This window comes from Opisthorchis viverrini (genome assembly GCF_000715545.1).
Source record: "Opisthorchis viverrini unplaced genomic scaffold opera_v5_11, whole genome shotgun sequence".
Taxonomy (NCBI): domain Eukaryota; kingdom Metazoa; phylum Platyhelminthes; class Trematoda; order Opisthorchiida; family Opisthorchiidae; genus Opisthorchis; species Opisthorchis viverrini.
The window spans coordinates 3,624,493-3,651,111 of NW_008751667.1; the positions used below are offsets into that span (position 1 = coordinate 3,624,493).

Consider the following 26,619-nt stretch of genomic DNA (forward strand, 5'->3'; position numbering starts at 1 on the left):
AACTGTGTCTGATGAAGTCAGTGTACGAATCTTAACGTTGTGTCACCTGTGGCGCCAGAAAGTTATCACTGGGTCTCAAGTGTCGCGCGTACCAGGCTCCAGTAAGGGCTGTGTTGTTGTATGGGTATGAGACATGGCTTCTGCAGACAGATGATGTGAGGCGTCTTCAGATTTTTGACCATCGATGCCTCAGAAGCGTGGCTGGTTTTGAATGGCGTCAGTGTATTAGTAACGAGGGGCTTAGAAAATGGGTAGTGGGTTGTGCATCAGGTACCTAAATGGGGAAAAACATATAGCACCACCGCTTACGATGGTGCTGCACATGCCGAAACACCGTCTATCGAGATGAGTGTTTTTCTCCGTGCGTCCTTCGGAATGGCGCAAACCGCGAGATGGACAGCGCATGATTTGGCAGAAGGGCGTAAAAGGGATCACGAAGAGTTTGGGTGTTGTTATTTTGTACGGTTTCCAAGATAGGGTCCCCGTGACTCCACCTCTGCTTGGCTGCAGACTTTGCAAGAAATGGTGGCTAATCAATTTAAGTGGCATGCTTGCCGTCAGTTTCTTTCCAGATTGTATGAGTGAGCTCTTGCAGGTGTAGGCAGCTCAGAATGCTTGACATAGGCCAGCACTAGGGCCCTCCCTCACCCACTCTTTTTCTCTTTTCACTCTAGGGCTTTACATATAATTAGGCAAACCTTATGGTTGTACGGCAGTGAAGCATCGGTGTCAGCAATGATGTGTTTGATGATGATGATGATGGTGGTGGTGACCAAGTCATCCCCATCCGCAAGCAGTTTGTGCTATTCTAAAAAAGATGTATACGTCAGCCTCAGTTTAAGTAAATCCTATTTCGACACGCTTACCACATGGCCTATTCATTTCAGATTACGGTGCTTGATGTCTTTTTGATGCAAACCATGTGCACATGTGTTAGGCGATACCAAAAACGCGACAGCGTGTTATAACCATAAGGGCATCATTCCTGTAGATATTTCTGCCAAAACCTTTGCAATATCGCTACTGTGTTATCTAAGAGTGCTGAGGCTGTCGCGGATCTGGGATACTTGCGCTCAGGAAGTAGTTTAGTCGGCCAATTATTCACCCTACGTCGTTTTATGATACCGCTACAGATGGGTACATAAAGCCAATAAGGGAGGTTGTGAAAGTGTGGTGCTTCCTAGCAGGCACGGATGTCCACATTCTTGTGTATGTGGATGAGACTATGGCGTTCGCTTTAAGCTTCAATGTTCGGTAAGGCTAGCAACTTTCCTTAGTGCGTTTCAGCGCCGCGACTAGCTAGATGCTGTAGCGCGCCCTCAGTGGATTTTCTTGAGTATCAATAAGCACTACCAATAGGATCGTCGGCCTTGAGTACGTACGAAACCCTCGGAAATCAGCATTTCAACAAAACTGTCTGCACACCGCGATCATTCAGTCCATACTAACAGACGTCTGTGAGATTTTTTACCTCTGAACTGCCGACCTTCGAAGGCCTAAGGATACTACTCAAAGTACTTCGGAACTACAGGATATTCAATGGGGGTTCAGGGGAAGCTATTATATCACTCTGTGCCTCCCACACCGCCCCAGATATGCAAATATCACAATTACTTGTAAGAATACTCCGCAATCAAGGCGCTGAACTACCCAGCCTTACCCTGTCGCCCCCGACCTACTCATGCTGGCACCATCGTGCCAGAGGATAGCTGGAAATATGACTGCCTACACTAACGACCGGTGTTGAACTAGTTCGTCCGAAGCTGGCCTGTGGGGTCAAACCGTGAAAAAGGAACTGACCAACTTAGTGTGTGGTTTTTGTTGCTTACCGTGCTGCTTAGAAAACAGCGAATTTAGACAACCTTGGAGCCGATTCAGTCTTCTTCAGGAAACAGCTTCCGTGAAACAAAGTAGTGTTAACTGACGAACCATTCGACGGTCTGTTGATTCCAGTTAACGCTAGCTTTGTTCATGACATCGTTCATTCGCGAAAAGTGGCATGTAACAGTTTCTAATAATGTTCAAAGCAAACGCAAGGAGACTAATATCGTCCACCTGCGTAGAGCATATTTCGAAATCATACAATAACACAGCCTCATTTTGGTGATTTCTAACTCTCTCCTTGTAGGCCCAGCACTTAGGACTGATGACTCCGTTCGTCATGCATCGGTTTTGCGTGCAGCGTCTGCTCGTCACATGGCGCCGACATCTTCAGGAATCTCCAGATCAGTCCTCAAGCCTCGACACCCACTCTATCTGGCCGCTTTCAATGTTCGCACTCTGAAGCAAGCAGGACAACAAGCTGCTCTTGCACTCACACCAGACTCGCTTGGCACTGATGTGTGCTGTGTCTGAGAAACGAGAATTCAAGATGCAAGCACAATGATTTTCAACGTTGTTCGATCCTCTGAGGTAATGAGATTATTACTCAAATTCGTCGGAGCTGACGCAGCTATCCACGCATGTGGAACTCTTTGGTTCGTTTTAATTTCCTATAGGCATGCTGATGAAGCGTGAATACAATTTGTGTCCTGAAGGCGCATACCAGAAGATGATATGGCGAAGGCTCGTTTACCTAGTAGCGTCTACGTTTTCCGTTATACCTGAAATATGAGAACAACGTTGTCTTGATTTGGTTTTGCGGTGACTGTTCCTCGCTTGCTAGCGAGAAGACCTACGAGTGTTTCGGATTGCGGCAGCCCAGTCACGGCGACGAGTAGCACAATTAGCCCAGTTTTTGTATACAGACGCATGCTGTGGAGATGGTAGAGACCCACTTTATCGACAGTAAGTTTGGCTGAGCTTAGCTCATTTCCACTTGTCCACCGGGTTAATAAAGTCGGTCCGGCAGATCTCTGTAAATTCTAAGGATTAATTTTGTAGATAACTCTTCCTGGCCTTTCCGCACCGTCGAGAAGTCAGAATATCGCTTCGTTAGAGATCTAGCCGCACCTGGAAATAACGAGTAGTCTTCAGATACTCCATCGAAAGAACAGTGGAAACAACACGTTGCCATAGTTGGACCAATGTCACTAGAGCCGAGTACTTAAAAAAATCTCCACCAATTACCGCGGCGTATGCACGACGGGGGCTTCCAGTGGAGTTCTAATTCATTCTATCATAATTACCGGTGCGTATGAGTAACTGCGCTGGACTGTTGTAATTATTACTGAAACAGCTATGCGCCTAGCGTGCTTAAGCTTAAGGAGAGCAATTCATACCTGCGGGCTCAAATGGACCTCAGGGTTGTCAACCTTTGATCTGAAAATGATGGTCTGCAGATAGTTGGGTGGCGCTCACGTCTGCACGCCTCAAGTTGGTACAATTCTCGCCATTAGCAGAAAACTCAGCTGCGCTGGTCATTTCCGTCTTCCTCAATGGGGACCCCAAGACGGGCCTATCAATGGTTAGAAACATTGTCAGACATAACCCAGTCGCGCCCTCAATGGCGCTCGTGCATCCAAGCACGGCATCCAAGCAATCACCCTCAATGCATGGCTCCTTTTCCAACCCCTTTAATTGACAGCCCACTGACAGTGCTGGATTTAAGCACCGCCTGTAATGCGCAGCTACCTATCCCCCAGTCATCGGTGAACGAAAGTGCGGCAGCTATAACCACTGTATGACAGGTACGCGGTTATTAAAGCTGACAATGATGATGATGATGATGATGATGATGATGACGATGATGATGATGATGATGATGATGATGATGATGATGATGATGATGATGATGATGATAATGATGATGATGATGATGATGATGATAAACGATCTGAACGTCAAAGGTCTAAAGAACCCGAAGGTTGTGCATCATTACTTTGTCGACAGAAAACTTGATCGAAAGCCGAATAATTTGTTGTTTTTTCGTACAATGCTTTATTTTTGGGTGTCTTCGGGCAGTCCCCATTCACTCAAACTTTTCCTCCATAAATTCTTGGTCGAAAAGTTGGCTGGTTTCCATGGATTTCTATGTAGAGCAGCAATGGCTAACAGCTTCTACTGGTTCGCAAAATGCAACACGCCCTCCAAGCGATGAGATACTGGGCGTATTGGTCACGTACACAAACTATGTTGTTCCGAAACCCTATGGAGTGTGAAGTTGTGATCAATGTGGCATCTCTCATTTGTTGCTCGTGGCTTGGAGTTTTGCGTACCTGTGAGATAAGATGGTGGTCAGTGACGCTGGAACGTTCGTTACAAGAGGAATCAGGCTGACACCTGTAGTATATACGCTCCCTTTGAAAAATGGCTGTCACTATCGACCCGCTATGATTGTCTCAGATGTGTTCTTTCTCCCACGTAGACACAAATGAAGAAGTCGTAGAGAGAGTAGGGAATTAGCTGTTGTATGTAAGCAGAACCCGTAGATGTTCATCGGGACAAGAGATTCTATGAAGTTTGAATAAGGGGACATGCTCGTTTGTTTTGTAGAATGAAGTTCCCTGATACAGACTGACAGTCCAGATATAATACGGCTAAAACTGTTCGGTCCAAACGTTTATACTTTTGTCTTATAATAAAGCGGTGATGGTAGTCTTTTAAAATCTGGGTTTCTTAGAGGTTTCTGAGGGTCTCTTGCATGAAACAACTGAAGCAGCCGCGGATGTTGCAAAACTTCTTTTCTGCCTCCGTTTCTTTCAACTTCTAAACCAATCACACTCCCCTGTTTGTACATTATGATAAAAAATAAAAATATGAGTGTTGAGCTGTCGTGACCCTTCGATGCATACCTGTCAGGCAATCAAGTGGTATGCGAGAAGTGAGTTATTGTCAGCTCGTTTTGAGTAGTATGTGCAGGCGCAAAAGTTGTGTAAAATGAGATGTGGCTATGGTTGCATCAATCTAGTTTGAGAGCGCATAGTGAGCACTATGAAAGCTTCCATGCAAGAAGTAGTGTCATACAAGAAAGTTCACTGAATACGTTCTTGTCCGACTTCATCATTGGTGAAATGATGAGAAGAATGCTGGAGGGTCTCCGAAACCTCAGTGTTTAAATCTTTTCTAGTGAGAACCGTGTCCATCTGGAGTACGCAGGCGACATGGCCTTCATTTTTGGAGGTAAAGCACAGCGCACACTCCGGTGAATAAACTGATCACCAAGATACCATCCTACGGCATGCACCAAGCACATTGAAAGTGCAGAGTCATGCTTCATGAAGTGCAGTCCCTTAACCAGTGGAGATTGTGGAGAATTTTACATACCTCTGGCTATGATAGAAATGTGTCTGGTGAAGTCAGTGCACGCATCTCAGAGGTCAGAACCCCTGCACGCATCCAAAGGCCAGAACCCCTTTCGCTAATTCGCGTCACTTGTTGGCAATTCGTTGGACTTATGACGTCACTTGTGACATCAAGATGACATATCACTGGGTCTTAAGGGTTACTTGTACTAGGCAACTGTAAATGCTGTGTAGTTGTAATGTTGCGCGACACGGCTTTTGCGGACAGATATTGCGAAACGTCCACGGATTTCTTATCATTGATGCCTGACATCGATGTTGGTGTCGGAAGGCGTCAACGAGTTAGTAAAGAGGTAATTAGAAAACGGGTACTTTTTTGTGTAGCAGGCACTTCAGTTGTGAGAAACATCCCACAGGATCGACTGCGGTGGCTCGACTAAGTGATACACATACCGAAACGCCGTCTAGGAGACTGGTGTTCTCCGTATCTTTTCTGTTCAATTTCAGGCTTTCACTGTAATTAGGGAAACTTTGTGGTTGTACGGCAGCGAACCATCTGTGTCAACTCTGCTGTCCACTGACAACACTGCTTTGCACACCAATTCTATCAGCCGCCGCCTCCAGTGCGCCGATATCTACCTTATCTCCCCAAATCATCGATGAAAGAAACTGTAGTGGCTAGAATCACTGTACGACAAGTACGCGGTTCTTACAGCTGATGATGATATTACATGGCGTTTTCAGAAAGCCGGGCAAAGCTTTGATCCAGGCGTACAGGTTAAACCAACCGTGCGCATGAAACTTAACGTTTTACATTTTGTGTAGTCTATGAAGTGCACATGGTGGTGGCTGTGGATTACTGCGGAACGATCCGAAGCACGATAGGGAGTGCTGGTGAATAGCAGAGGACCAGAAGGTGAAACGGAACATCTCTATCGCAGATACTTTTACTCGGTGTCGGCTGATTTGGCCGATTGGCCACAGCAAGACTGTTTTCAATGGCGCAGTCAATGAGACAAGGCATAGTACTCTACTTGGAAAACACCATTCGGAGAAGTGGGTCGAACAGTTTGAGGGGGGATTCAGCTGGCTTCCTGCATCACGGTGTTTAGAGACGATGGATGCAATGAAGTTGGATTTTGGGACCAAGCAGTAGATGGAACAAATCTCGAAATACTCTTGAAGCGCCGATAGGCATCAGGTTCAGGCGGTGCACTTTCCATCCCGCCCGCGGAGGGCACAACAGCGCTGACCGACATTATTATTAGCTAGAGCGAAGAAACACTACCGACTGCATCGTGTTCCGATCTTTGCTTCGTACTCCTAAGATTGTTCTCTAACGTATGTAGCAACGTCATTGTAGAAAAGTGGCCTCTAAGTGTCACAACCTGGTCGACTGCACCGTTCTTATCATCCTCGTCACTGGAGGCAGCAAATCAGTACTGAAATGGATGCTTCACTGCCGTACAGCTAATTAATTCAGCTAATCATATTTGAAGCCTTTAAGTGAAAAGAAGATAAAAATGCGAGTGAGTGAGGGATCTGATGCTGTACTATCGCAAGCATTCTGTGGTGCCTTTACCTACGAGCGCTCAATCAGACAATCAGGTGAGACACCGACGGCCCGAACACTTCTGACATCGATCAGTCGCCATTTCTCGCGCGGGGTGGAGGTTACGTGGATCCTATTATGTAAGGCGGACCGCACTAGCACCACCCAAACTCTTCGTGTTCTCTTTCAACCACGTCTCCCAAGGCATACGGTAGCCCCTCGTGGTGTCATCATCATCATCATCATCGACGCATGACATCGGTGTTCACGCTGTCGATGATGGTGATGACGGCGATGATGACACCGCGGTGTGCGCTATTCTGAATGAGACACGGGAAACACTCATCATCTCGGTAGACAACGTTTCGGCATGCATAGCGCATGACTGAGCCAACGGAGTGGATGATGCCGGATGTTCGCCGGCATTGCATAATCACGAAATCCTCGTAAGAACTCCCGATCAGTGGTTCTAACCATCTTCATTTCTGGTGTCCATTACAAAGCAGACGTATCGGTCCTGAAGCGCTGCTGGCCGCATCAAATCGATTTGGTTCGACAGTACTTAACTGTTGAAACTAAAGAAGACGATGGTATATCGGAACAATGGCATACTTCCTCTGTTAGGTTAACCCGCAGTGGTAACGGCAATTCAATGCCGTACAGTCTGTCTGAACAACACTCAAACTGGGCATATGACTGATACTAGAATTGTAGTACACACTTATATTATTATTTCACCACAGTGAAATAATTATCTGCCAACCAACTTGTGCGGACTATCCATTTCAGCGAACTGTACGCCGAAATTCCAATACGTCCAAATACAACGGCGTTATTTGTTTCTCAACGTAGATCACACCTACTTTAGATGCGTCCATTCGGTGGTTTCTCGAAAGCTTCAGATTCTTTCGAAAGAACGCGCGATGATCCAAATATTTCTATTGTTTGAATTCGTGCTCCAAGTCGATTCTGGACACGGAAATGTTTGCGCTGTATTTCCGATAACTTTGTGTATTTTCTTTCACACAACACCTGTAAACATATTGTTTTTCTCAGCGCAAAATGTCATGTGATTGCTTCAAAATGCGATGGAACAGTTTATTGACTTTCCATTATTTCGTGAGAAATCAGAATGAGTTTAGATGAACAACATTCATCGTACTAGCAAGTGTTTGTGTATTTTCGATAGGCCACATTTTGCCCGGCGCAGTTTTTGTGTTTGAGCCCGAGATAGCTCAGTGGTTGAGGAGCGGACATACTGACCCGAAGCTCAGTGATTCGAAGTCAATCCGAGTACCTCGAACGCTCCCGTCTAAGCTTGGGCAGCTTGGCAGTATCTCAGCCCTCTTGGTTTCTTCCCGTGGCATGGCCGTTAGACACTGAAAGAGTATCCATGAACGTGTTCACATAGTTCAGGTATTTTTCTAGAAATTATGAGCATCCTGGCGTTCCTCGAGCCTTCAAAATTATTTATCCAAGATTTCAGTGGAAGGCAATTCTTCTTGCATCAAATTTTAACAGCAGCTCATTTCACTAACTGATTTTATGCGGTTTCTTTTACTTCTGCGAGGCACAAACTGGTACGGATGACTAGAATGTATCAGCTGTCTCCATAAAACGGTCCGCAGCCCCTGGAACCGATTTTCCTGAATCATGTGGAGGACTTGTTGAACTGACAAGTATTTCCGTGACCAGGCACAGGTTGCACGATTCTGATTCTGAATTTTTTTTTAGGTAAGATGAATCTGGTGAACACAAAGCAACAGTAAAGCGCTCCTCCATCAAGCACTGTTACGCACATCGGGTTCATTTGTGTTTCGAACTTCATGTTGTAGGGGGATTCCTTCAATTTTGCTTGAAAGCCTTGTGAGTAATCTTGACGCCAGAAACTTTTCTGTGGATGTGCAAATGACACATCAACGGAGCTTTGATAAATTCTGTGACCTCGAATCTGGTCACTGTCGTATGGCCTATCTCTTTTGCCCTAGAAACTATGGTCGAAATTCTCGGCCAGACGGATTAACCATCAATTCTCGAGAAACTTTTTGTGGATGTGCAAATGACACATCAACGGAGCTTTGATAAATTCTGTGACCTCGAATCTGGTCACTGTCGTATGGCCTATCTCTTTTGCCCTAGAAACTATGGTCGAAATTCTCGGCCAGACGGATTAACCATCAATTCTCGACAGTGGCTCTGGTGATTTCAACTAGAGGTGGATCAAACACTCACTGATCAAAAAATGAGTCGAAAATGTGCAAAAGATGTTCATCCCGTGTTCGGAAAACAACCGAAGCAGTGGTGGTTGTGATCTCCACAAGTCGATACAAAAATGATACGGTCACGTGACTTCTTTGACCAATCGTTCGGTCATGCATTTTCAGCCAAGTTGACTGACTTACACCAAGACTAATACTCACGTGACTGCAGCGCCTGACGGTCAGGCTAGAGCAGTCGGACCAGGATTTTTGTGCTTCCAGGCTATCGTACTGCGTTGTTTTTACGCCTCAATTCGCCGCTTGGTTGGGCTTTCCCCAGTTAATCAAAAAGACCCTCGCCACTATGTAAGACAAGCAAAAGGGAAGCTTTTCCTTGCATGGGACACGAGACGCCGAAAGAAAAAATACACAATATTCGTACGTTAACCAAATAATCAGGTAAGGCGGATCTTAACTTAGTTATGTGAAACCGAAAGAGTTCTCCGTCTGTCTTAGTGCGCTTATTCCGGCAATAAAATTCAACTTTTAACTCTTTTTAGAGTTCATCGGCATGATATATCCGGGATCGGAACTTGGGTTGTATGTTGTAGGAAGTATATGGGGTTTAGCACTACCCCGCCCCGCAGACAGTCAACGCACCCAGACTGGTACATCCGAGAAGCGCGTTCACACTCGATCAGTGCGTCATTTTGTCGATGACCGACAGGTCAGGAAGCACACTGTAACCTTCCGAACTAATTTAATTACTTACACAGACCTACGGAAGATATTTCTATTCACATTCACATCACTCTCGTTTGAACAGTCGTCTTCCCGTCCTGGCGTAATTATTCTAGTGAATACACACCAAAGGGAAGCACTGGACTCGATTTTCGCTCTCATTAGAGCTCATCAGCAGTGCATATACAATGGCCATGCCGGGGTTTGAACTCCGGACAGCTGGCATGCGAGACGAACGTGTTACCACTATTCCACCAGCGCACGTTGGACGCATCTGAATTCTCACGTCCGAACGGGTGAACGAGTTCGCACTTGAACGATGTGATTAGTATGCCCAACACATCACCGATACGAATAATTTCGCCAGGACAGAAGGACGACGATTCAAACGAGAGTGATGTGAATGTGTGAACAATACACATCCCACAAACCTCACAATATTCCTATGCCTTTATTTTATACAATACTTTCTCACACGTCATCGCGTTTGTTCATATTTATATAGTTAGCTCGCGATTAAAACAACCGTGCATTTGTTCTCTATGAATGGTCAGCAACTCAGACTGTTAGCTTGATACATGATCATTGTCACTGGTAATGGACAGTATAGCGCAAAAGGCGCTATCGTCTTTCTAATTCTCAGGTTTGTCGTAGAGGGACAGCGAATTATTGCAACCAGACTGCGGGGTGAAAAATAGTTTTGTCTTTCAGACTCACCTACACTGCTTCTCTGAATTCGACTCCGTAGGGCCAGGCAGTTACATTCAGTGGCCAGTTTCTTAGCACAGATCTGACACGCAACTGATAACATGCATTTTATTCTCCCTCTTGACACCTGAGTACTCATATGATGATCAGTTTTCAGTCGTTTCATACAGAATTGCTTAGAAATCGTGTTGGGTGTCCATCTGATGAAGCACATGAGTTACGAAGAACTTTCCTTCATGAAACTATGCGACGAAGTCTGGGTGTCGTCCTAAAGAGAACATGAGGCGGCTGAGGTTCGGTTGAGTCTTTCCTTAATACCAGATATCTCAGACAAGTTCGAATCACCTTAATCTTCGTTTTCGAAAAAGTTTGGTGACAATCGGCAGATTTATTGCTGATTGAACACACCTTATTCTTCATTTTGAGGGAATCTGGCGATCGATAAAGTTGCCCAGTGAAGTATTATCCATGCAGGCTTGAAGAATTCGGAATTGCGGGGCAATTTAATGCTTGAGAGCAAACAGATCATCAAAAAAGACGTACTTTGTCAAGTATACCCAAAGTCACATAAACCTGTGCAGATTGTGGGCACGAATGCCCTGGTCGAATCGGGTTTACCAGGGGCATTTCTTCACTCACCACTCGGAGCAGTTCTCTTCCAGAAACCAGAGTGATTCCTCAATACATATTTTGATAGTTATTGAGTACTAAGTGCGAAGCTACGTACTTCAAGACAGCCGACTTATACTAAGTCCCTTTACACACAATATGAACGAAAAGACGCAAAAGGCGACCCCTCGCTCACCTTGTTATCAGTCACTTCAGGTGTCGAGGACTTTTCGCTCGTCTGCAACGCACGTCTCAAGATATTCTGGCTCCTCTGAAATGCTAATATGGACCGATAGCAGACAGTACAATGTATCATCTATCCTTCCATTATCCAGTTCACATCACGTGGTCCAACACTGTTCGATTCATGGACTGGTAACCTCTCGTGGAAAGGAACGCATAAATTTGGATTTTTTTCTCTCTGAGCACTGGTTATAATTTCAAACTGGTCTGGGATGATTGTACAGAAGTTTATGCCTTCGCCTTGCAACCCTAGCGAAAGATTCTAGAATTATTATGCTCCACTTATTGTCGTTTTCAACCGTACACATTAGTTGAGTTGAAGGGCACCGTGATTAACACGTGTTATACTACTTGTCGTTTGTACCTGGATGCAACTTTTTTTACTCTAGTTTTATAGGTGTTTGCTACTTAGATACAACAAGGCAGTAGTATGACTGTTACGCAACATACTGTTCCAAACCTCGCTATCTGCCGATATCATATTGTGACCCACTCGCTGGCCCATCTTGTCACTATTTTGATCAGGTGTCTCTATTTGACTTTCCAGCTCAGAAGTCCACCACCGCGTACAGTCCCCGTCAGGCTGCGTGGAAATGAGACGGCTCGAAGTTATCTACGACGCCTTAAGGATGACCGCGCAGTCACTCGAAACAGAGTGCATAAATCCGAATCGCTTGGGCAGAGCAGACGCTGGTACGTGCAGGAGGTGGCTTCACAACGAGGAGAAGGTCGTTTGTTCGAGGACCCATTCTTTCCGGCAGATGACAGCAGTATCAGACGTGGTGGGAAACCCGGCTGTTCCGAGTATGACTGGCTGCGACCTCATGTAAGTCATCACCTTGCCTGAATCCACGTAGGACACGTTTTCTCTGAGGAGTGTAACGGAAGACTACCAGTACGGGAACGTACTGTTCCGTTAGTTGAATGCGCCCTGATCAAGCCTAGTGCTCTTGCCGATCAGAAAAGGCAGCTGTGGAAAATTCGCCTTTGGTCTCTTTTCCTGGCTGTAAGGAACATCCGGGTAATACACACGGAGACGTCTAGCTCTTCGAGCGACTGCTGAGTACAGTGATACATGTCCACAGCACGTACTGCTTGCAGTCACCATCTCTCTAGAGTAGCTGCTTTTTGCTTCGCTTATGTTCTTCACATCATTTTTCTGGGGTTGAGTAACGTGGGATTCACCAATTTTTACTGACGACGATCGACGTCAGCTTGCGGTTGACGGTTTTACTGACGTACGACGATCGACGTCAGCTTGCGGTTGACGCGGCGAATCACAACAGCTACTTGGATCCGTGGCTGGACAGAGTTCTTCCGGGCAGGAGACAGATCCGAATTCTGCGGACATGACATGTATCAGTCACTGTAGAGCAGGGTACACCTCAGAGAGCAAGATAAAGACAATGAAATTGGTGCATTCTTCATCGAACAGATGAGAACCTTCGGCGGTTGGAGTTTTGGCCGATCCCGTTAGCTGTAATAACCGCGTACTCGTCGTACAGTGGTTGTAGCTGCCGCAGTTTCGTTCACCGATGATTCGGGGGGGGGAGGTAGCTGCGCATTGCAGGCGGGAGCTGATAAATTAGTGCATAAATCCAGCACCGTCAGTGGGCTGTCAGGTGGGGGTTGGGTTGGAAAAGGGGCTATGTATTGAAGTCAATAGCTTGGATACATGAGAGCTATTGAGGGCGCGACTGGGCCTTGTCTGACAATGTCTCTAACCATTGATATGGCCTATCTTGAGGTCCCATCCAGGAAGACGGCAGTGACCAACGCAGCGGATTTTGCTAGTAATGGCTCATAATTCGCTGCCAAGTCATTGTTTGACCGCATCTACATCCAATCCAACATTGTCAGCCAGGTTTCAAACGTCCGTGAGGCTACTCAATGAGGAAATCATGACCGGCGAGTCAGCCGATCGACAAAAGCAGGATATTTACTGGGTCATCGTTTGAGATTTTGGGTAAGCCAGTCGGAGCGCGTCGAATGTGGGGCAACCTGGGTCCAAATCTCGGCGTGACCAAGGGTAATAAAGTCGAAACTCGAGTTCACTTCTCCGCTCCTTCGTTGTGGACTTACACACAACAATTGCGCTTGGGTAGTAGGATGACCGCTCAGACGAGAGTGGTGTGAGTACACCTTCTAAGGATCCCGCAACCATTTACAAATAAATTGCTCATGTTACTCGGAGTTTTCGAGTAGCTACGCGCCAATTCCACAGTGGCGCACACCATAGACCGTAGTTTGACCGTGCAGAAAGGAACAAAACGAAATCACGAAAAATTATTGTCGGTACCATACGCCCTCTAGAGTCGGGCACACGTGATCTGTGGTGTGTGTGTACGCTGAGGGACGGCTGCCAAGCGGTATTGATGACGTTCTCGCGTTTGCTTTCTACGTAGATTGTTCCACTGAATCTGTGTTGGTTAGTAGGCGAGTGCAACGCCTTCCGCCTTTTGGTTCCGCGGCACTCAAGTGCCATTGTAACCATACCGGCATTGCTGTCAGTGGTGATGATAGTGATGATGACTGATGACTAGAGTTTATGACTGATTGTGACCACAGCCATATTGCAGTTTTTTTTCTACTCCAGCTTTCATGGACTGAACAATCAAAATCACACTGTTAACAGTGAACAGAAAAGTGACGACCATCATTCTAAATCCACTTTATATTCAGTAAAAATCTCATGTTTGGAAAATTTGTTCGGTCCACTGAACTGAACATGGATCGATCGAATCAACAAACTTGTCCCGATGCTAATTATCTTTGGCTAGAGTTACATTCTGGCGTTTGTTTTTAAAACAGTCACACACGTTGAACACTCAGTCAGTCATTCGTGTGCTAACGTTCACTGCAAAAACGACTGGATGCTGTGTACACACACACACACACTCACACTCACACACACATTTGACCTTCACCCTTGATCACTACGCTGTGCAAACGTTGTGACTGGTCTCTTGTACGGATCGACTGTAGCAAAAAAACGAGTAGACCTTGATGCGTAGTAGTCCTTGATGCGTTCGTTTCCGTCGGCTACGCACTGACTGGGTCGTCTTTGACGGATTGATTTTATCGCTTGTTCCGCAACCCAATGGACTGGCTTTTGCTGCTTTCGTCACATAGGATGGTGCTGGTGGACCTACTGACGCAACAGATAGTCAGCTGAACGCCTTTTAGCTGGAGACAAGACCGCAGGGTGAGTAGCAGGGGGAAGTCCTAAGACCATCTGGATTCCATATCGACGGGGCCACAATTGTCGATTCATTTGGGGAACAACTCAACGGCTGAATCCCTCAGTGTATGCGCGGGGTGGCCCGGTCACCCGCATCCCTAATAGGATGTGCCTGAGATATGTCCGTATGTGACAGTTGCCAGATCCATCTGGATTCATATCGACGGGGCCACAATTGTCGATTCATTTGGGGAACAACTCAACGGCTGAACCCCTCAGTGTATGTGCGGGGTGGCCCGGTCACCCGCATCCCTAATAGGATGTGCCCGAGATATGTCCGTATGTGACAGTTGCCAGATCTGTGCATTTTTGACGTTCGTGTCAGCGGCGCTTATGCTGCCAGTTTCTATCCAGATTTTCTGGAGATGTAGGTACGTCAGATATTTGTTTTAGACTGGTCTTAGGTCTCCCTCCTTCCCCATCACTTCTTTTCATTATAAGGCTTTATTCATCATCATCATTATCATCATTATTATTATCATCATCATCATCGACAGTATGACATCCGTGTTCAACACCGATGCTTCACTGCCGTACAACCATGATTTACTTAAAAACTTTATTGTAAAGAGAATAAAAGTGGATGGGGAAGGGACTTAGTACTAGCTTACCACAGTCATTCCTGAGGTCCTGTTTACGGCACGTTCCACATACAGGAATAATTGGTGTATACGTTCTAGTGCCATAATAAATACGTCCAAAATGAGCCTCCAGAAACTTTGATCTATTGCTGCAGTTGACATCAGAGATTCTAGCTCTCGTTCCAAAGCATGCATCAGTGACTCCGAGTCGAGGTTAATGGGGTAGGGTGACCGAGATTGTGTACACTGAATTCTATGGGTAGCTGGGGTCATCATTGTCGTCATTAACAACATGACATCAGTGTTCAACACCGACGCTTCACAACCATGATTTATTTGAAAGAAAGAGTAAAGGTGGACGGGAAAGGGACTTAGTGCTAGCTTACCACAGTCATTCCGAGGTGCCTACACCTCCAGACACTCACTCAGGCGCTCCTGATGGAAACTGACAACAAGAATGTCACTGACATCGGTTGGCAGCCATATCTTGTAGTGTCTCCAACCAGGCACAGTAAGGATCACACGGTCCCCATCCTGGAAGACGAGTAGCACCGACAGAACCCATGTGTTTCGTGATCTCCTTCATACTCCTCTGTCAAGTCAAGGGTTGGCCACCTCTCTGTTTACGCCACTCTCAATTGAGTTTTATTCAAGTAAGTTCATTTGACAATACGACAGTGATAATGATGAGGCTGGTGTTAGTTTCATCAGCTCTTTCACGGATCAGTATGCTGGCAAGAACACTTTGCGTTGAGTAACAGAAGGAAAGTGAAAAACTTACCCAGAGACCGGCCAAGTGGCAGTGTCCGGCACCATTGTTCGGTCCAAACATGTCAAACGTTTTGGTACCGTGTCTTGGTGATAAATACTCCCCAGCAATTGTGGAAACGATTGATCCCGAGGGGTACTGCTTACTCGTTATATATGACGGGACCCATTTCATACTTGCATTCTAGTTCAGAACTAGATATCCAAATTAGTCAGCCAGCATGTGGTTAGCGTCTTGTACGACTTCTCAACGGAGTATCCGACCAATTAGTCCAATGCTGCGTTGGCGAGAACACAGTTTACTAATGCGCACTTGACCGTTCTCTTGCGACTAATGGTGTATTGTAAAAGTATTCCTACTCTGTTCACTGCTTTCTTCATTCTGATTCACAGGAGGTGACCAGGGACCCCAAATTTATCATCGACGGGATCAGTCGATTCGATGTTAAACAGGGTGAAATAGGTAAGGCCTGCCTATATGTGTGCAGTTTGGTACGTTCTAACCTGTTTTATTCTTAAAAAACTATCCAGTGTTCGTGAGCTCGAGATGTTAGGACAAACCGGACCATCGGCTTGCAGTCACAAATCGATTCTAACTTCCAACCTGTTCTTAAAATACACTGTGGGGGGGGTGATGTTCTGCCCTATTCCATGAATCAAGCTTTCTGATTTGAGTTGTCACAAGCGAATTCCGTTTGCACGTTATTCGAACGCATCGGGATGCTCAAAAACTCGACAAATACCAAAGTAACGTCTACCTAAAGGAAACTACTCACAAGGTTGCTGAAAACTCTTCGACAGCCCATGACCGGTTTCGTCCTTCTAATTTGGGCTCATCAGGTAGGCGCAGTCCCCGAGTTTCCGTCAACTTTATGTTCTACTTGAATCGTGCCAAATGAATCATGAGGCGGCCTATATGCAGCACCTTCATTTGTAGAATATCCTAAACGAGAGATTCGGTTGAGTCTCTCGTGAGAACCAAATTGAAATACAAATTAGTGTATTTCTCGATAACGTCTAACTACTCTAGCAATTCTCACGAATCTACTAGCTAGGTGGCTAGGTCAACGCGACCGGAATACCGAGGAATGACGCCTTCATACATCGATAACATCGCCATGCAAGACGCTCGTAACAGCGTCATTTAACGATCATTCATAAAGTTCCACCACGTTTAGACTGCAACAGCGAGGGCAAAACTGCACTGTGCCAACGAATTACACAGTAATCGCCGTGACAAGAGTTGGTTGATCAAACTAGGAGAACGCCATCAGAGTGCACGAGCACAAACCTGCAAACGGGAAACGCAACCCCACTTGTTTCAAATCACGGAGACGGGGAAGCACATCAGTTTAATTAGGAAAGTATTCAGGTGATTTCCAAACAGTAACAAGACGGGGACAGGAGTTCATCGGGGCATAAATTGATCCCCACCTCGAAGCCTATCCAGTCCACCAGCTCCTACGAATAAAGGAAACAGAAAACGACTACTCCTCGAATCCTGTAGGATGCCAGTCAATAGAACAGTGAAAAAAACGCCGATAGCCATTTGGATCGGTTATCCACACTCATGTCGAAGACAAGGAACAACCAACAAGGGCGCAGGGGCGTGAACCATGAAACAACTAGATGGCTTGCTATCTGGAATGTGCTCAAACTGGCTGACCAGAATGCAAGATGTACTAAGTGAAGATGCCAACAGAAGACTGACATCCAGTCAAAAACTCAGAAGGTAACAGAAGAGATGGACCAAGGTCGTTCCGTCCAGAGAAGGTCCGACAACCATTCAAAACACTGAGTAGGAAGCAGAACAATAATTCTTTTGGTAATGAAACTCAGGTTATTCAATTCCCACAAAGAAATCAACACACGGTCTACCTGTATTTGCTCGCACTGCCGAACGAGGCAAATAGAAAGCGCGTTTTCGGGTGTGCAAGGGGTACTCACATTGAATAATGTGTCCTGAACCAGAAGTTGCGTTGGTTGGGACATGTGTTGCGTATGCCGAACCATCATTTGCCGAAGACAGTGTTGTTTTCCGTGCCTAATTTGGAGTGGCGTAAACAGAGAGGTGGACAACCCTTGACTTGGCAGAGGAATATGAAGGAGATCACGAAACGCTTGGGTGCTGTCAGTGCTACTCGCCTTCCAGGATGGGAACCGCGTGATCCTCACTGTGTCTGGCTGGAGACACTGCAAGATATGGCTACCAAGCGATGTCAGTGACGTTCTTGTTGTCAGTTTCTATCCATATCGTCTGAGCGAATGTCTGGAGGTGTAGGCACCTGGGTAGCACCTGTGGTAAGCTGTCACTAGGTCCCTTCCCCATCCACCTTTATTCTTTTCTTTACAATAAGGCTTTCAAATAAGTCATGGTTGTACGGCAGTGAAGCATCGGTGTTGAACACGGATGTCATGCTGTCGATGATGATGGTGATGAGTTTCGAGAGGACTCACTTCGCTGGTAGCCTCAGCCGGCAGCACATCAGCTCCCGTGCTTCCTTCGGGTAGCATAGGAGTTGGACACCGAAGTGGTGGGTTGATTCAACCGGCTTATTCAGTTTTTATTCTTTTGGTATCGCCATTTTTTCAATAGTGATGGTTCTTCTTTGTTTTCGCCGCACATGCTAGCTTTGACGTTCCTCTGAGGGGGAGTTTCTGTCAGTAGTGAAGAGAACTAGGAACGTCTTGCGGCTTACTTTGAGGATTATCCTTCAATACGAAGGGCATCCTCGGAGAGGATACATGTAGAAGCTCTGTACTGGAGACGGCTTAATGGTTAAGGCGCGAACTTATTAACCGGAGGGCTCATGGTTCGAACTCGACCTATGCGTCTCGACTGCTCCCGTCTAGGCTTGGATAACCTGGCAGTATCTCTGCCATCGTGCTTCCTTCGAGTGGCATGGAAGCTAGGCACTGAAAAGGTGCTACAGTTGAACGATTATTTATTATTACTTATTCGAATCATCTGTCGTTCGGTTGTAGCACAACAAATCATTTTTCTCATCCGAAGATTCGAAGTAGATTTCAGTACCTTGGTGGCAGTTAGGCACCGAAAGGGTGTCATTGAGCATCATCACCGTCGTCATCACAGGCAGAGAAGTTGAAACTGACGCATCGGTCTTGTACAACAATAATGAAGTGACCAGGTGTCTAACACCATCATTCTGGAGTATCTGCACCTCAGCAACTGAAAACCAGGTGTCTACCACCATCATTCTGGAGTATCTGCACCTCAGAACTGTCAGTCAGACACTGCACGGGAACTGACACTGATATCGATTGGCCGCCATATCTTGCAACCTCTCTGCCCGAGTGAAAAAGGAGTCGCGAGGACTCCATCCTGGACACCCAGACTTTCAGTAATCTTCTCAATACGTTTTTTCCCCATTCATACGCTTTCCATCCCGTACGACACACGGGGAGAACACCTGTCGGTAATCGATGATTCAACGTGCACAAATGTCTGAGATGCCCCCTGTTGACCAGCTGGTGTTACAAGCAGTGATCCGTCGACAGAATCGAGCATACCTTTAGGGTCAAGAAACGCCATAAATGATGGTCGTCTACACTCGGACGCAGCATTCAAGTCTGATTGATTGTGAATCTGTGGTCCATTCTGTTTCTACCTTGCCGAAGTTCCGATTTTTCGCCTGCTGACGTAGAACAACAAATAATCATTGATGATAGAAAGATTGCAGTTACCTCACACGTTCGGAGTACCATTTTCAAACATCGGCACTGTTTTTATTATTTGGTTGTCTCTCACGGTCCCTCTCGCATCATACTCACCATGAGCATTGGCAAGGTGTCATCACCTTCGTAATACACAACTTCGATTTGCACACAACAAGAATTGCACCTACAAATGGCCTCTATTCCGAAAAAAAATTCGATCGCTTTGTTCGACGAACATTCTGCGGTCTAAAGTCGAAGCAGCACAAACAAGAATCTGAAACATAACTCCCTCCTGCGCAAAATACAGTTCTTTAGCTCTTTTTCAGAGATTAATTCTACGTTTAGAACTTGTTTGAGCCAATCTGTTCTAAACGACACACAGTAAATAGACACATTTTTTTGTTTTTCAGGTGACTGTTGGTTCCTGGCTGCCTTGTCCAGTTTGTCCATCCATCCAATCTGTTACGACACACAGTAAATAGACACATTTTTTGTTTTTCAGGTGACTGTTGGTTCCTGGCTGCCTTGTCCAGTTTGTCCATCCATCCCAAACTACTTGATCAGGTATGTTGACTCATTCTTCTATCGGTAATCGCCAAGGGGTCGGTCCAATTGGATAACAACAGATTGTGAGTACCGGTTGACCTTGGGGATATTCGAGATGGGCCAAGTGGTTAGAGCACGAATTTACTGACCCGAAGGTCCGTGATTCGAACCCGACCTCTGCTTCTCGACTTTTCTTGTCTAGGCTTGGGCGACCTGGCAGTGTCCCAGCCCTCGTGCTTCCTTCATGTGGAATGGCAGCTAGGCACCGAGAGAGTGCTACAGCTGAACAACTATTTATTCGAATCATCTGTCGTCTGGTTGTGGCAGAATCGAATAATCTGTCGTCTGGTTGTGGCAGAATGAGTCGTTCTTTCATCGGAAGATTCGAAGCAAGCTTCAGTACCTTGGTGGTTAACTTCGGTTTTCTTGGCTGTTGAGTTGTACCCCTCCCCCAGTCATGGATGCTATTCACATCCCGTCACTCGTATAAGGTGTGACTTTCTGACCGGAGAGTTCGAGTCCCTATGTGACATTTCGGTTGTTCCAGATGCTGAAAAGTTCCTCACCTCTCTCGACAGGACAGTCTGGAACTCTAAGGAAGGTGGTCCGACCGCATACTCCGACACATTGTTATTCCCTCCTCGTAGATTTTAAGTATTGAAGAGTCTTTGTGCGGCTATTAGACAAGAGCACGTGATAGAGACCGTCACGTGTCTCTCGTCGGTTGATCACCAGGATTACTGACCAGTAGGCACAAACGACCGGTTGTGCGTGGGGAACAAACGCGACAGCCTAGTTGGGAATTACATATCAGTTAAGAGTGCATGGTGAAGGTTTTAAAGTTCGACATCAGACGGGTCAGATGTAGATGAACGACTTCAGTGATGCCTGATATCATCAGAAGCTCATGCCGAACCACAAGGTTTGTCTAAGACATGATGCAAAAGCTAGTTAACCGTCGAATTTTTCTGAATAATATGAGCTCGTCAGCCCCAGAAGACACTTCGAAGTCCTCTTGTCCCACCCCCATCCACAATTTGAACAGAGTGGTGGTTACTCTCCTTATGCACGATGCCAACACTCATTTGCATTATGTAGAGGTCAGGAACAAGACATATTATCTCAACTAACTCATTGAAGCGTTGTGAACTTCTGTCCGTGCACTCAGTAGGTACCTCTTAAAAGAGAGAAGCAACCAGTGTTCCTGGAGGACATCCTTGAAGGGGGAGGGCGGGACCGACTCGTTTCTTGAGAGTGGCCCGCCTTTAGGACATTACGTTACGCGAAAAAAGCCGCGATTTGCTTCCTATCGCTGCTCGAAGAGACATTTTAGTGCGTTGACGGTCGGCAGGGATCGTTTCTGAGGTGATTGTTAATTCGTTTGATCGATCTTGAGTTGACAAAACTGATCGTTACATTAAGATTGGTCGTTTTCGGTTGGTTCGTAGTAGAAAAGCTGAGCCGTCATGTTTTCTTGCGGTGCTTTTCCGGAATTTCTTCGGTTGTAAGCCCTTGGCAACCTTGTCGCTGGACAAATGTTCTATCTCCTGGTACATCCTTAAATGACATGCCACCGACACGAGTTTTTTACGGTGTCGGCTACTATCGCATCCTTGAAGTTGTACGAATGTCAACAGCTTTTTTCCATCCCGGATACATTGTCAATGATTTTGTGTACTTGGAGTTCGCGGTTCGTCAAAATCCATTCTTATTTTAATCAATCAAAAATTATTGATTCCGGTGAAATAAATGAAAAGAGTGATCCATTTGTTTCCATGCCTGGTGAGACTGACAGACGAAGTGGCTGACAGACGCCGTTTTTTACCGAGCAACAATATGGTGTTCTCTCCCAACAGCGTATCCCTCTACGATTCGAACCAGTTTGTCCGGGTTCAAGAGTGTTTCATCATCGTGGCGACCACCGAACTACAATGATTTACGAAATGGGACTTCTCCAAAGAGGTCACATAGTTGTTCTCCGTCACGATTCGGAAAGAATGGAATCGTTCAGCTGTAACACCCTTTCGGTGCTTAGCCACCATGCCACCCGAAGGAAGCGCGAGGGCTGGGATACTCTCAGGTTGTGCAAGCTTAGACAGGGGAAGTCGAGAGCTAGAGCTCGGGTTCGAACCTTTCGGTCAATAGATTCGCGCCTTAACCACTTGAGCCATCTTGAAAAGGAACCACCTTCGACTGTTGTTGATATGCCTCTTTTCTCATAGTGTCCCCCTCTTTTACGTTATATAGAGTCCGATTCACAATGCATTCAGGATGTGTCATCAGTCAATAGGAATGGTCGCCGTATCGCCCAACTTGCCAGTAAGGTTTTCAGTACTACTAGCTTCCCGTAATCTTGTCAGTCTTTCCAGACGACAAAAACTCCGTACACTCTTGGGCTATTGTGAATACCCATCGGGCTCGATCGATAACGCAGAGGTGGAGGAGGACACTAACTAAGGTCTATCTCAGTGTCAGGGGTAGCTGATTGGATCCTGACTGAATTTTTCAGACATAATAACTGAGGCAACAAGCCACGCACGAAATTTTCCACTCTTATTCCAGGTTGTTCCCAGCGGTCAAACTTTCAGCATGCAAGACTGCAACAACGACAAGACCATTCCCTACTGTGGTATGTTTTGGTTCCGCTTTTGGCGCTTTGGTGAATGGTACGATGTGGTGGTCGACGATCGTTTGCCCACTCGCCGTGGACGTTTGGTGTTCATGCATTCCTCGGATCGGAACGAGTTTTGGTCTGCACTTCTCGAGAAGGCCTATGTGAAGTAAGTGTTCGAGGCGGCAAGGTGCTCGGATGGTTGTCTCTCGTGCGCAGATTCCCACATCAGACACCTTATCTTCACCTCCATTCCCCATCGCTGTTCGGTAATGCTTGCACCTCATGCAGTTGAGAAATATGCTTTCAAGACAGGTCACAAATATGGGACACTTTGAAGTGGCATGTGACGAAACTCCCTACAAAGTGCATCAACAACGTGACTCATTGAGTTCGCCTGTGTTGTTTCCGACAAACACGTCAAAGGTAGGTGAATATGTGGACATTTCAGGTTCGTTCACCCGAGAAGATGAACCCAAAGAGTGGTAATGTTGTGGAATATGGGTAGCTCGGGTGCGCTGCTTGGTTGTTGGTCTGTTCGCTGAGCTTGGCAGTTACATTGAATGGGTCCTCCACTCAACCCCGCACGGACGATGTCAACTCGATTGGTGATGTAACCTTAGCAATACAACTGCCAAGCTCGGCGAACAGGCAGACCAACAACCAATGCAGAGTGTGGCTTACTCATTCCTGACCTTCTAAAGGAGGAAAAGTCCAGTGGATGCCTTTATCCACTTTGTACATCATGTATTTGGACGCGCGAATCGTTCTCAGATTTGCTGCCCTATATTCTATTCTATCTCTCTCTCTCTCTCTGAGTTGGTTGATCAAGGGAACCTAGATTGCGGTGCACAGCAGGCCGCTTCTCTGGCACAACAAACTAATCGTAAAAAGGATATGCCACTTACCAGTGGAGGTCGATTGTGGCGGGCCTTGGCGCTGGACGGCATACTACTCAGTTCGTTGCCGCTCAAAGATGTCGTTCATCCGAAATTGTATTTTAAATCATCCCCTAAACTATTGCATTGCTCCACAAAATATTAGCAGTTATCGTGATAGTTGCAAAAATTTAGGGACTTGGATGCAAATCACTTTCCCTCCATTATGGAAACTGTGCATACCTGATGAGCCCGAATTGGAGAAGAATTGAAGAAGAATTGGAGTAGAAACACGGGCCTATCTGATGAACTCAAAGTGGAAGGGCGAAACCGGTCGTGGGCTGTCGAAGAGTTTTCAGCAATCTTGTGAGTAGTTTCCTTCCAGAAACTATACTGCGATATCTCGAATATCGTGCCAACTGAATCATGAGGCGGCAGCACATTCAGTTGTGGAATATCATAAACGAGAGATTCAGTTGAGAACCAAATGGATTTGCAAATGAGTGTATTTCTCCAATATTCGTTTCTTCTTTGATGTGCCTACATAACCGTCCGTGTAGCTGCCGTAGAACCGAACCCCGGTGCTAATTCTCTCAGAGGTCAGTCGACTCGTGTCTTGTCCGACATGTCTGTTAGCAGTATATTCTTTTTGTTTTAATCTATAGGCTACTTGGAACTTATGAAGCAATGAAAGGTGGAAATACCGCCGAGGCAATGGAGGATTTCACTGGTGGACTCACCGAGTTAATGGATTTGGGTGCAAAAGCGCCACCGGATCTCTTCCGTATCATGGAACGAGCGCATTGCCGATCCTCTTTGATGGCCTGCTCGATCGATGCCACACCGGAACAAGTTGAATCCGAAGGACCCTATGGTCTGATCCTTGGACACGCGTACTCAGTGACCGATGTACGAACGGTAGGTGAAGTTGTGCGTTGCAGCTCATTGGCTACTCTGACTTTTTTCCGGTCACAAACCTCAGCAACTTGGTAGGTTTTGGATGTATACAAAAGCAGTCTCAGAAACAGAAGGAACAGATGGAGTGAGGAGTGATTTTACGAGTGTGTAGCACACCCTTGAACCAAGCCACTGCAGGCAACCGTGAAGTATGGTTGGCAAACACCTCCGCTGAATATGATGGCTTGGAATTCCGCCCCGCATGTCATTTGGTCAAGGGTTTCGAAAGCTAGATAAAGTACAGTAAAATTTATCCTCGTATCTGAGGGCGCGACTATCCCATGCGACTGAGATCCCCACTACAGACACTACTTGGCCCTCCGCCACCTCACGGGGTTAGGCATCCCAATCGCAGTAACTCACGGGCCAGTGTCGTCTTTGGTTAATTAGGTTTTGACGATGGAATATTGCTTGATGTGAATGTTCGCTATTGGTCAATAAAGTCTCGTGAAGCAAAGGCACTTGACATCAAATTCCGTATTTCAATCTACTTAGCTGTGTGACGTGGGACGTTAGCTACCCTAGTCTATGACAAGTTCGGGGACCATTCATATTAAGTGTCTCTCAAAGCTTCTTGAAGCCTGAACCTCCGCGTTGGCGTTCATACAGACAACGAAATTTGGATTGGTCCTCTAGATTGCTTCTCATTAAGAACAGTGCTCGTTGGCACGTCGGTTTAGTGAAATGGAAGAGAAAAAGAAGGGAGAACAGCGAAGAAAATATCAATGTATCTTTAAACTCGTCTGAAGAGGTGATCATTGTTTAGCCCCTTATAGCCAACCCTTTTACCTGCCAATTCTCCTTCAGGAGAGTTCACTTTTGATCGACCTACTCAAGTGGTCTTTCCCGAAGGGAAAGTAAAATATCGTTCAGCCGTAATATCCTTCCATACCATACCACCTGCAGGAAGCACGAGGGCTGGGATACTGCCTGGTTGCCCAAGCTTAGACAGGGCAAGTCGAGAGGCAGAGGTCGGGTTCGAACCACGGACTTTCCGGTCAGTAGATTCGCGCTCTAACCACTTGAGCCATCTCCCCCCAAAGAATACAGGCATGGTACAACGTGCTTACAATATGGCCTCACCACACTGCGAGTCGATACTGTTTAGATGCCTTTAAACCGAGTCCACCTGTTGTAGTTAAGACGGCCTGTTCGCTAATTTTCATCATGAGACGACGAATTTGCGTGCTGAGAAGGGCCGGGGCCAACAGCTCATCATAAAAATGCCAATTTCATTAACTCTGGTCAAAATCAGGTGGACACGGAAGTGACGCCATCGGCGTTGGTCGTGGCTGTCCAGGACAGCTCAGCACTCAAGCCGCGAACTTACCAACCGGAAAGTCCATGGTTGTAACCTAATCTAGGCATCTCGACCGCTCCACTTTAGCCCTGAGAAACCTGGCAGTATCCCGATCCCCGTGCTTTCTTCGGACAGCTTGGGCACAGAATGGGCTGAACGATTATTACTTGTTACTACTCGGTTATACACTACAATCGCTAGCTTATGTACTTCGTCCAATACTTTTCCCTCTCAGCTGTTCATAGCAGTTCATAGCAGAAAGCTTTTTGTAGTAGCGGGAAAGACGACATGTGGGATAGATTGTCGTTAGTGCATCCCCGGGACTCGAGGCGTTTCGCAGCGTGTGATTTTCTTCGTGTTATCCAATTTATTGAACCAGGGGTCATTCGAGCTCAAGCGTTTTGGTAGTCGACAGCATCTGTTTACTTCCTCCTCTATCTATGGGACCTTCAGTCTTTTCCGTGAGTCAAGATTCTGATTAGTTGAAAGGTTTTAGCATGGAGTACCGCGAATTCGCTGTATCTGTAACAACTCTCTCCGTCTAATACGAACGTATCTGTGCACGTCACGTTCACGGGCCATTCGTGGCCAGCATGACTACCTTCCTCCTTCGATTGATTTCGTTCGGCTATTTTGACGCCGCAATTATAAATAACGGGTGACACACGCAGACAATCATACAATGACCATACATTTCAGACAAAACGCCGATTCACTCCTGTCGACTGAAACAGAGCGTACGTGAACGTCACAGAAACCGAATTTTTTTACAGCTTATGCAGTTGAATTCGTAATTCGCGAGGGATGAACGGTGCTCTGGCGCTT

General features: G+C 46.2%; 1 protein-coding gene across 1 annotated transcript in view; it reads left to right on the forward strand.

Moving 5' to 3' along the window:
* T265_01101 (hypothetical protein) overlaps nt 1-26,619 on the forward strand; it is a gene marked incomplete at both ends in the record, with an annotated part of 68,509 nt that overhangs the window by 10,531 nt on the left and 31,359 nt on the right. Inside the window, 5 exons of the mRNA XM_009165044.1 lie at nt 11,782-12,060; nt 16,218-16,287; nt 20,005-20,066; nt 22,611-22,828; nt 24,203-24,455. Coding sequence (XP_009163308.1) covers nt 11,782-12,060; nt 16,218-16,287; nt 20,005-20,066; nt 22,611-22,828; nt 24,203-24,455 — 882 coding nt within the window. The remainder of the gene's footprint in view (nt 1-11,781; nt 12,061-16,217; nt 16,288-20,004; nt 20,067-22,610; nt 22,829-24,202; nt 24,456-26,619) is intronic.